Genomic DNA, 12,181 nt, shown 5'->3' with positions numbered 1-12,181 from the left:
AAAGGACGTCAATTTTGTTTGGGAGCCACGTTGCTCGACCGCGCAATTGTTAGTTAAAGTGATGCAGTGCCGAATCGCAAAAAGTGGTCTGGTCTTTGACCATCAAAATGGTCCGGTCTGGAAGTGGTTAAAGTTCATGTGCGTGTCAAGGCTGGTGTCCCAATACTTTTGAATATATATATATATATATATATATATATATATATATATATATATATATATATATATATATATATATATGAGACAGAGAGACAGAGAAAGGCAGGGACAGAGTATCAACTGCTCTATCTGATAAATATATAATTTTATTCAAACATTTTGTAACTCTGATTCCCACACCCATGCCACACCATGCTGCTAAAGGGTAACACCACTAATCAGAACTTTCAGTTCTGCAAGTTCCTGTGTCTCTTCCCCACCTACAAACCACTAAGGATGAGATCGATGTTCAGGTTGAACATAAGTTCAACTCAAACATCAGGTGTTTGCCCGTTCACAGAACAGCAAATATTATTAGGTGCTCGTGGGAAATTTGAGTGCCGCGGAGCGCCCCATAATGCACTGTGAGATTGCAGTGCATTGTTGTATGATGATTGGCCAAAGCATGCACCTGACCTGCATGATTTGGCCAATCACAGCCCTGTACTTTGTGTGTTACACATTCCTGAACCATGCGCCTTGTGTGATACATAGTTCTAAGCCAGGGGTGCCCAACCTTTATAAGAGCGAGAGCCACTTAAGCAACTTGGTAACCAGTCGCGGGTTACCAAGATCGGAGTGGGCGGATGACAGGTCACGGCTATTCTATAGGCCCTCTGTCAGGTCACCTTGAGACGAGGTGACAGATGCACACCGTAGGGATCAGGAGTGCACCGCAAGGTTGTGGACCCTACGGCTGACTGCTGCAGACAGGGGACAGATCCTACTGGGGTTAGAGCGTAAGATTCCCTGGGGCGCGGAGTCTAAGAGCCAGCAGGTGTTCACCAGCGCCTCTAGTGGTGAGGATGGACTTGGCTGCAACTGGCTCCAGGTCACGACCCCCAGGGTCCCCCAGCTCACACCCACAGTAGGCAACAGGAGGATAGGGATGGTGAGGGACAAGCCAAGGTCGGGCCACAAGCAGACAAGAATAGTTGGGGACACGCCAAAAGGTCAGGATCACAGGCAAACAGGGATAGTCAAAGACACGCCAAAGTCGGTAACGGAAAACAGTAGAAGAGCACACGGCAGGAAACAGGAAGCTAACACACAAAGGAATACACAATGGTTGATCAGCACTGAAGGCCTGCAGTGCACAGGTTAATATAGGGCTCCCTGATAGGACCTGGGGTGGAGCCATGCTTAGATGAGAGGTTATAAAAACCACCAGGTGGAAGTGGCTGGCCTCTTAGTCTGAACACATAAGGGGAGGTAAGCAAACACAGGAAGATCACTGCATAACCATGACACCCTCCAAACCGATACACCCAGATGGAAGGGGGTGAACTCCCTTCTATTTGTTTTATCGGATTGGAGGCAGGCGGGAGTAAACGGACAAAAGTCTGTTTACATCTGCCGCTCTGTAGAGGTGAATTGAGGGCCAATTGTGTGAAAATGGCCTAAACTTCTTTCACACTGATGATTACCCACACCGCGGGTGCAGGGTAGTGCTGTGGGTTAACTGAACTTTGCCATAGACTCTGCCTGTGGCAAAAAACGGCGCTATACAGGAAGCATCAGCTTATGGGCTCAGCTCTGCTGCCGTTTTCTTCCTCTACCACCAGTTTCATTCACAACACTAATGCTGTGGTATGACAGGTTGGCAACTTGCGATCTGGGCTTGCTAACCCGCCATTCCAGAGCAGGAGGTTGCGGGCCACATCAAAGGGCTCTGCAGGCCACATGTGGCCCCCGGGCCACTGGATGGCCTCCCCTGTTCTAAGCCTTTACTTATTACAATTATTTGGTGCAACTGTACTTCTCTCCTCTAAGGAAGGTGTATCTAGGGGTGGGGTTTGGGTGGGGTTGGGGGTGTGGATTTGGGCGGGGAGGGTGAGTTCCTGCACCTATTTTCTGAGAAAAAAAGCCTTGTATATGTATATATACTCTGCATTTATTGTAGCCCATATATATACTTCAGGCGGTGGTGTATACTTTCTAATACACTTCAGACAGTGTACACAGTATATAAGACAGTGTCTACAGTTTCTACTACTTTTCTAGTGGTGTACACAGTATACAATGCAGTGCAGCTATTGTACAGATTCTAATACAGTGCAGGCAGTGTACACAGTATCCAATACAGCGTGTACAGTTTCTACTACTTTTCTGGTGGTGTACACAGTATCTAATACAGTGTGTATAGTTTCTACTACACTTCTGTTGGTGTACACAGTATACAATACAGTGCAGCTGTTGTACAGTTTCTAATACAGTGCAGGCAGTGTACACAGTATCTAATACAGTGTGTACAGTTTCTAATACACTTTAGGCGGTGTACACAGTATCTAATGCAGTGTGTACAGTTTCTAATACACTTAAGGCGGTGTACACAGTATCTAATGTAGTGTGTACAGTTTCTAATACACTTCAGGCGGTGTGCACAGTATCTAATGCAGTGTGTACAGTTTCTCCTATACTTCTTTTACAAAAGATTTTATTAGTACACAACCCAACAGATAAAGAACAATATCTAGGAGATTACAGCACACGATAGGTCAAATAAAACTATATATGAGAAAAAAATGTAATTGCTCTAGTCCCATATGCGGTGTCCCTATATAGAGAAAGGTCATTCAAAAAATCCAGGAGATCCATTCTTTATGGCAGAAGACAAGGGAACAAAAGTATCCTAACATAGGACTAGGCTTGACTAGATTTAAAGCATTTATCATAGGAAAATGTTTTTAAAGCGGGGGTCCACCCTAAATTGGAGCTTCCGCTGATCGGAACCCTCCCCCCTCCGGTGTCACAATTGGCACCTTTCAGGGGGGAGGGGGGTGCAGATACCTGTCAAAGACAAGTATTTACACCCACATCCGGGCATAGACTCCCACTGGAGTCTATGCCTCTTCCTGTCCCTGCGCGCTGTCTGCTGGGACACACACGAGTCCCAGAGACAGCGCGGACAATTCCTATTGCTCTGCGCGACTCGCGCATGCGCAGTAGGGAACCGGGAAGTGAAGCCGCAGCGTTTCACTTCCTGATTCCCTCACCAAGAATGGTGACGGCAGCAGCCAAGAGCCGAGCGATCGATCGGCATCGCTGGACCCCGGGACAGGTGAGTGTCCATTTATTAAAAGTCAGCAGCTGCAGTATTTGTAGCTGCTGGCTTTTAATATTTTTTTCCACAGTGCAATCCCGCTTTAAGAGTAAATAAAATATAATACACTGATTATCAGTGTAAATGTGCCCTCTCAGAATTGCTGGTGCTGGCTGTCCCTTTCTCACTTTGTGACAGCAAATGGCAGGAATGGCAATAACCGGCAAGTTTATTTGCATGTGATCAGCATGAACACAGCTGATCACATAGTAAAGGGCCACAGTGATTGGTTCTTTACCCCGATCTATGATCAGCTGTGCAGGGGCGTTGTTCTGGGAGGGCATCCATGGATGCCCTCCCAGAACTGGACGACAGCACTGTAGCAGTCTTTTGTTTACAAAACTTCTTGCAATGCCCTGTGCAACAGGGCAGGAGTTTGAAAAGAAGAAGCAGCACAACAAGCTAATCAGTTAATGTGCTAACAACAAGAAGCATATTGATAGGAGAAGAAAGGAGATTGACAGAGAGATTTGCTTTTCACAGTGCTGCTTCCCCTTCATTGCCCAGCCACAGGCTTGGATGGTTCCAAGATGACCCAAGCTCACAAAAAGTGGGTTAAAGGATGCTGGCCATCATACTTAAGACATCTAATGGCAGTAACAATGTACTGAGGGGAAAATCTTTGGATTAAAGCAAAAGCTGTTTTTTATTATTTTATCTATTAAGACAGGTGCTGAGGCCCATAGTCTGTGAATGGGCCATGTGCTTAATTTACTTGAACCGCCAGGTGTCATGTACAGGCAGCCCATTCAAGTCTATGGGGTTGCAGCAGCTGTGGACACAGCCACCTGTCCCAACTTGACAGGCATGCAGAAGCTGGTGAGCGCCCCCCCCCCCCCCCCCCCCATGCAGACAGTTGATGTTCTGGGTTGCACATCTGCATCTGCACATCTGTCAAATTGGGTCAAGTGTCCTTGAAGCTACTGCATCCCCATAGACCTGAATGGGCTGCCTGAATGCAGCACCTGGAGGCTCAAATCACATAAACACAGTCATTTCAAGGACTATCTATCTATCTAATATTTTATTCACTTTTATTGAAGCTTGCTTTGCATAACAAGTACAGTCATACACAATATAGTGATCTTGCTATCCATGGTTCTGAAATGATTTTGGATAAAAAAAAATAAAAAAAAAGAGATCTAGAAAGAACAAAATCATTTTGACAAGAAAAATTGGGAGAGGAACACAAAGGGGAGAAAGATGGTTTGCTTGCCTAGACCAGTAGCTTTTTACCAACCTTTCAAAAAGTATAATCAAACATCCAACACAACATCCAGCATGCCATGTGTCTTATTGCTTTCCATTCCAGGTCTAGAAGCATTTGTAAATGCCAGCTTGGTGTCTGAGCAGTTATCTCCAGTTACTGATGGAAGCTGATTCTATACATCCACATTGCTATCACATCATACATGACAATGATCTTCATGTCTTGTGTACATTAACTCCTTTACTCCCATGGTTTGTCCATGAAAAATGAAGCAGTGTGCAAATAGGATACTGTGAAATTGGGTTGACACCTCTATAAAAATGCTATGACCTTAATTTAACAGACCAAAGTAAGATGAGAAAAACACACATTAGCTTTAGAAGTCAGAATTAGATTAGCTTTGACCTGGGTATTCTTAACTGGTGAAGTCCAGATGGTTGCTTTGGGTTACAACCCTCAGTTGGCCTTTGCATGGTTCCTAAAAAATTTAAGTCAGATAAGCCCTAATGTTAGGGCTATAGGATGATATTTACAGATATTTTTTGTCTAACAAAGGATTATTGTATTATTACCTGTACTTATATCGCTTGTACTTTGAATGATTGGTGACATATTTTACGTCTTATAAATCTGGACTATCTACAAGTGCTTGTATGTATTAATATGTCTGCTTGTCTATCTGTCTATCTATCTGTCTATCTATCTATCTATCTATCTATCTATCTATCTATCTATCTATCTATCTATCTATCTATCTATCTATCTATCTATCTATCTATCTATCTATCTATCTATCTATCTATCTATCTATCTATCGATCTATCTATCTATCTATCTATCTATCTATCTATCTATCTATCGATCTATCAATCTATCTATCTATTATTATTTTTATTATAATTATTATTATAATAATAGATCTGTCTCTAATTCAATTTTCTGATGTCTTATTCTGCTGTTATTTTTTTCTATCTATCTATCTATCTATCTATCTATCTATCTATCTATATATCTATCTATCTATCTATCTATCTATCTATCTATTCGTTATTCTACCTGTCTATCTATCTATTTGTCTTTCTATCCATCTAATTTTATCTATTCTATCTCATTAAATCTACCTGTCTCAAATTCTATTTATTGGTGTCTTATTCTGCTCTTATTTTATCTATCTATCTATCTATCTATCTATCTATCTATCTATCTATCTATCTATCTATCTATCTGTCTCTATTTTCCTCCCTCATCTTCCTTTTTCCAACTTTGTCTTTACTTTTATGTGTTTAAGACATGATTTATACAACACTTGAAAAAATAAGGTATTGTGATTGTATCAGCCAACTTGCACATTCCCCCTTTAGTGCCTGTAATACAAGCACCCAATTGCCCATAAACCATAGATGTATCCTTACAGAGCTAGCCCAGAACAGTGGGGCATTAGCTGAAAGGTTCCAAAGCATTTTTTTTTTTCATCAGTGCTCTCCCGTATGTGTCTTGTAATTATTCATATTCAGAGATAAATTGTCACAGAACTGCACCAAAATCAGTTGTATTGTGAATGAAACTCTCTCCTTCGTACCCAGTGCACTCCAGGGAATTGTAGAGTATGGAGGTAAAAGGTGCACAGCTTGGAAAATTATACTTTACAGAGCTGCAACGAACACTACACTCATAAGACAACCTTCTGAAGTGGTATTCGTATTATATTTTGTTAACTCTTAGAGCTATAGATTGCTCCATTATGTTCAGCACTTTTGTTTCTCAGTCTTGCCACAATATTAACTATACTATATACACCTTGTATTTTTATAGGTTCTATAGGTGCAAGTCACAGGGACAGATATCATTATGTACTTACCCTTGAGTGGCATTTAAATCCAAAGTAGACCACAACGATAGTTGGAGTCAAGACAATAGAGAATATGACAGCCAGGACTAGGGAGTTAACTAAAAATGCCATAAAGTTAGCTCCAGAGACAAACACTGTCCAAATCCAGCAACCCCACCTGCTCCGGGTCTCCATGGGCAGGAGCTGGTCATCCATGTTGTATGGAGGGAGGCTTGGGATCATTCGAGAAGTGTCAGATATACTGTCCACATCAAAGTCCTCAATCTCTTGGTCAGACATTTTTAGATGTGCAATTCTTGAAATCTTCCAGGCAGGGCTGTGAAACTCTTTGGTGAAAGTGTTATTTTACTTTGTCAGTTGCTTGCTCTTCACACTTTCACTTGACCGCTTTAAATGCAAAGTGCAAGCTCTCTTAGATAGTCCAGTTTCTTTGTCAGTAGTAGAGATGCTCTTTAATATTGAGCCCCTTGGATCTGCAGCTTTTCTACAGTGGACCTACTTGAAAGATGCTTTTGTTCTCACATCCTTGGGGGTGATCCTGAGAATGGCAGATGTGAAAAGTTGTCCAGGTAAGGTGATCATAATGGTCTTGGAGGAGAAGCTATATACAGAAGTGATATTTGATAAGCTCCTGTATTAGCAGCTGGCTGATTCCTAGCTTGATGTTTCTCTATTCACAGCTTAAGCTTTGTGATCCTGCTTGGAAGAACAGTCTGCTGCTACTAGCCAATGGGCTGCTACCGGAGCCACAGCAGCTGCCTCTCTGCTTAACATGCATGCAGCTAGCTGATCTACACCTGGGTCTTGCTCCGTCACTTTGGGTTATTCCAGGCTGCAGCTAATGTCATTATTGCGTGCACCAATTCTGACTTTTGTCACACTTCCTCACTGGGGGGGTAATGAAGTCTTGTGCTGATCGATCCAAGAGTGCGCCTGATAGGTGTTGAAGTGTGGGTGTCAATCTGAGTGCGTTACTGACAGAGGCAAATCGAACACGACATGACCTGTCTAGAAGCGTGTAAGGGAAAACCTTGCACGAGGACGGTTCAGTAAGAGATTGTAAGCTCTCTCAAGCAGAAATCTTTTCAGCTGCCAGAAACACTCAAAGCTGATTCTTTTAACGAACCCTGATATCCAACTGTTCATCTGTACTAGACTAGAATTGTTTTCAAAAGCATTCTGCAAAGCAAGGTTAAATAAAAGGCATAAGTTCATTCATTTCCACATTCTCTAATTAAGATGAACCAAAAGAAAACAAAACAGCGATTCTAGTGAGGCATCAGCCAATTTATCTTCAATGTCGGGGAATAATTATTTTGGCGTTCAACATCAGTCTTGGATTATAGTCCAACAAGGAGCTACAGAGGTCACAATTGTCACCCCACTTTTGCTCCCAAAGGCCGTTAAGCCTTCTTCTACTTCATAATTATTAACTTTCCCCAGCACCCTAATAAGTTACCAGCAGGCCAGTCCGTCAAGTTTTTTTATCTCTTTCATCCAGGGCAAGTGCAGATGTCTGATGGGCAGATGTGCTTTGCACTCCTCTCATTGGCTGACATAGCTGTCAATCACAGTAATCCATAGCACACTTCCCATCACTAGAGGCAGATACATACATGGAAGGTCCCTAGATGAGAAGACCAACAGAACAGCCTAGCCTCCAACATAATTACAGAGGTGAAGGGAAGGGATAAAAAGGTAGTCTTGCAAACCACCCTTAAAATACAGACAGGAGCTTTAGACCAAAAGTGGATGACATTGCAAAATAAATTTAAATTGTTGGTAAACATTGTCAAATATTGTCCAATAATATACAAGTCGTATAACTACTTTTAAGATTTCAATTTTTTTTTTTTCATTTTCTAGAAATAACAATTACAAAAACATAACATAACTCCAGACCGCTACAAAATGGGAGGGTAATAGACAAATGTTTCCGGGTAGTAGTGCAAACTTTTTCAAACATATCTATATAATTAGTCACCAGATATATCACAAAAAAAGGAAGACACATTCAAATAAAAGATAGTGCTAATATGACACCCATAGTGCAGTTGAAGAGCAAACTAATGCCAGATGTGGTTTTATGTCTCGTCATGCAGGATGGTTAACAAAACATTTGTGTGATAAAGTATATAAAGCAATATACCGTATTTATCGGCATATAACACGCACATTCATTTTAAGAGGGAAGTTTCAGGAAAAAAACTTATATTTTAAATAAGGAACTTTGAAGCAAAATAAGGGTCAGTGCCCATATGCAGCCTCACCATTTTCATCAATGTAGCCTGATCAATGCTGATCTGAAGCCTCATAAGTGCCATAAATGCAGCCTTACCATTGCCATCAATGCAGCCTCACCATTGCCATCAATGCAGCCTCGCCATTGGCATCAATGCAGCAGCCTCGCCTTTGACATCAATGCAGCAGCCTCACCATTGCCATCAGTGCAGCCTGATCAATGCCCATCTGCAGCTTAGAGGGAACAGGGAGGGGGGTGGGATGAGCGCTGACAGATTACATACAGTGAGAATCTCCTATGATAGACAGAACAGTGGTCCAGTGGTGGCCCAGGAGACTGGAATTCCTATTACAGAGGCCGCCAAGTAAACAGGAGATTCTCACTGTATGTAATCTGACGGCGCTCGTCCCGCCCCGCTCCCTGTCCCCTCCGAGGCAGCTAAAATTGAAGTATTGGCGTATAACACGCACACACTATCTGCACCAAATTTTCATGGTGAAAATGGGAGTGTTATACACCAATAAATACAGTAATTACTTTTTAATTTGACTTGTTGACCAAAAATTAAAATAATCTTGTCATCTGGTTTTGGTCTGGTGTTCCTTTCTGTATTTCTATGATTTGAGCTACTTGAGGGAAGCCTTGCTGTGTGAGTGCCAATTCAATAGAGGTATTAACCACTTCAGCCCCGGAAGAATTTACCGCCTTCCTGACCACAGCACTTTTTGCCATTCGGCACTGCGTCGCTTTAAATGACAATTGCGCGGGCGTGGCTGTGTTGGGCACATCACTGATCTCTGCTCCAATCACAGGGAGCAGAGATCAGTGTCACTTGTTGCTAGGCAGATGCTTGTTTACTATAGCATCTCTCCATTCTCCCTCTCCGTGAGGCAGTCGCGGGTATCCCCGCGGCGATCGAGTCTGCGGGACCCTTGACCCGACTCAATGAGCTTCCTGCGGGCGCTTGAGCGCGCTTCCGGTGGGGCATGTGCGCGCCCCCGCTGCCTCTTAAAGGGCAACGTACAGGTACGTGATTCTGCCTGTACTTGCCCTTCTGCCAACGTATATCGACGTGAGGCAGTCGCGTGTCGTGTGTACGTGGGATAAGAAAAAGTACCTCTGCATACGCTCTAAATCTTAGCTTACACAGTGCTGTTAACTCTCTCTTCTCTCCCATTTGATGGAGCTGGTACCTGAAAAGCCAGTGCTGTCACAGAGGAAGGGGAGTGAGCAGTGCCGGGACAAGGGGTAGGCAGGAGGGACAGTTTCCCCAGGCACAGCAGAGCAAGGGGCAGAGAATGGACAAGGATATGTGTCAGTGAAGAAAATATTTCTCTGTCTCAGTTGTGTCTCTGTCGGAGGAGGGCTGCTTTGACATTTATATCAGAGGGATGAGGTAGGGAACCTGGGAGGGGTGCATGGAACTAAATGGATCTTGGGAGGGGGGGCACTGTGGAAGGGAGGGTGCTGAACAGGGGCAGCCAGTCCATAGGGGGCACCTGGGTGCCGCCCCCCCCCCCCTCCTGTAGTCACAAAAAAAAGAATTTAAAACAGCCAATTTAAGACATAAAAAAGGCATTTAACATAGTACACTGTGGCGCCAGATGCAGTGCACTATGGGAAGCGCCATGTCTATGCAATCATGAGATTGCATACATGGCGCTTCATTTGCGGGCTCTTAACCCATCTTGCGGCGCAATAAAGAACGCTGAGTAGCTTCCGCCCGTAAAATCACTCTGAGCATTGTTGTTCAAACCCTGAGGTCACTTCTGGGTTTTGTGAAGCAGACGAAAGCCGAAAGTGACGTTGGCAACTCCGTTCTTCGGCCCGGGTGGAGCTGCAGAAAGGAGGAAGGTAAGAGAGCATGCCACGTTCTGCACTCGAGACCCAAACCCACGCTCTGCCTGACCTCACTGAGTGGCCCTATTAGCTCCAGGACTAGGCAGTGGCTGATAAATAACATCAAACTGCTTGGAGGTACAAAGCATAGAAAGTTCTCCAAGCCCCCCCTTCCCTGGCCCCTTCCAAAATCCTTCCTGCCCCTGTCTTCTGCTGCCTTGTTGTCCTTGTTACCAGCTAAGACCTTCACAAACATTTAGTGATGCCATGAATTGAGTTTTATCTGTACAGGCCTTTCATCTCCTACCTCTTTATAATCCTGGAAACCCTTTCACTGCCGACAAGTGCTTTATAAAGACTTGGATGAGCCCCCTCTCTAATATAACAAAGCGTTATTACTAGGGGCATAGTTCTCATTTATCCTGTGTTTGATCTCCTGTAAAAATTGCTTTTTGTAACCCTGTAATTGATGGAGAATTTAGCATTGCTCTAAGAGGTACCTGCACTACTGTCATGTACTCATTGGGAGCTGTATCACTGGGGGTGACCTGTGCTCATGTATAGTACAGTCACCCTTGAAGTACTGTGGGTTAAGAAAGAAGAAATGAATATATATATATATATATATATATATATAAATATATACACATTTTAGTGTTGTATCTGTGTCTAGGTATAGCTACTGCATAAACTATATATATATATATATATATATATATATATACACTCTATACATACATTTACTGGATACACTACAATAACTACTGGCTATACTATAGTTATAGTCAATATTTTATCGAGATATATACTCTGTCCTGTGATCTGAGCTGTATAATCCTGTCACTATTGGTGGAAGCAAGGGGAATACGAGGGACGGAGTGGGTGGATTATATAAGGGGTGTGGTTTATGAGAAGTGGGAGGGGTCAACACTGATGGGCGGGGTCTGGCACCCCCCCATCCAAAAACTTCACTGCCACTGGTGCTGAAGGGTTTTAAGGGAAACAGGAAGTCAAGGGGCTCTTGGAGGGTTTTGAGGAGTAGAGGTCTAGGGCTGAGTTGAGTGTGCTCACTCAGTTCAGACCTCCTTCTCAGTGAAGCACCCACCAGAGGCAGCTTCTCCTTCCTCTTCTCTGATCATGTGCTGTTACACATGACAAGAAAGCCAGAAAGAAGAGCAGCCTGCCATCACTCCCCAGTGGCATCATGCTGAGACAGAGGTGTGTTCTCAGCAGGTACCCACTTTTTTCCACCCACAGTTGGCTGCTATTGTAGGGAGCAGAAAGCAGAATTCTTCTTCCAGCAACTATTGAGTCCCCTGCTTCTTCTGACAGGAGTGACACTGCCGTCCTTTCTGTCAGGGAGGTACTGGAGAACAGAGCACTATACGCTTCCAATATATCCCCTTTCCACAGTTCAACACTGCGCCCAGGGCGCATGTCTCTTCTGTCCCTCCCACCCTTGTCCAACCCCTGCCTACATCACAAAGGTCCTATATTAAGCTCATCACATTCCAGATATGCACAGAAAGCTTAAGAAAAAAAATAACCTTCTGGTATCTGCATTTGGGAATCGTTGGATAGCCAGTGAATAAAGGGAAATTATTTTTAAGAAAATATAATATTCTGTTTCATTTTAATTATCTGCTTTTGAAAACATTTTAGTCTGCTTTTCAGGTTCAGTCGAAAAAGATATTTCTCTGAACAATAGTCATGAATAAGATCCTGACTTAAAGAAGATTG

General features: G+C 43.3%; 1 protein-coding gene across 1 annotated transcript in view; it reads right to left on the bottom strand.

The window, feature by feature from the left end:
- TMEM278 (transmembrane protein 278) overlaps window positions 1-7,383 on the bottom strand; it is a 223,010-nt gene extending 215,627 nt beyond the window's left edge. Inside the window, exon 1 of the mRNA XM_077457575.1 lies at window positions 6,370-7,383. Within this exon, the coding sequence (XP_077313701.1) occupies window positions 6,370-6,639 (270 nt within the window). The 5' untranslated portion in view covers window positions 6,640-7,383. The remainder of the gene's footprint in view (window positions 1-6,369) is intronic.
- Window positions 7,384-12,181: the final 4,798 nt, after the last annotated feature.

Source organism: Lithobates pipiens, unplaced genomic scaffold (genome assembly GCF_037356315.1).
Source record: "Lithobates pipiens isolate NorthernLeopardFrog02 unplaced genomic scaffold, aLitPip1_a1.2 Scaffold_27, whole genome shotgun sequence".
Classification (NCBI taxonomy): domain Eukaryota; kingdom Metazoa; phylum Chordata; class Amphibia; order Anura; family Ranidae; genus Lithobates; species Lithobates pipiens.
The sequence above is the reverse complement of the archived record's forward strand: the minus strand, read 5'-3'. Positions and strand labels throughout refer to the sequence as shown.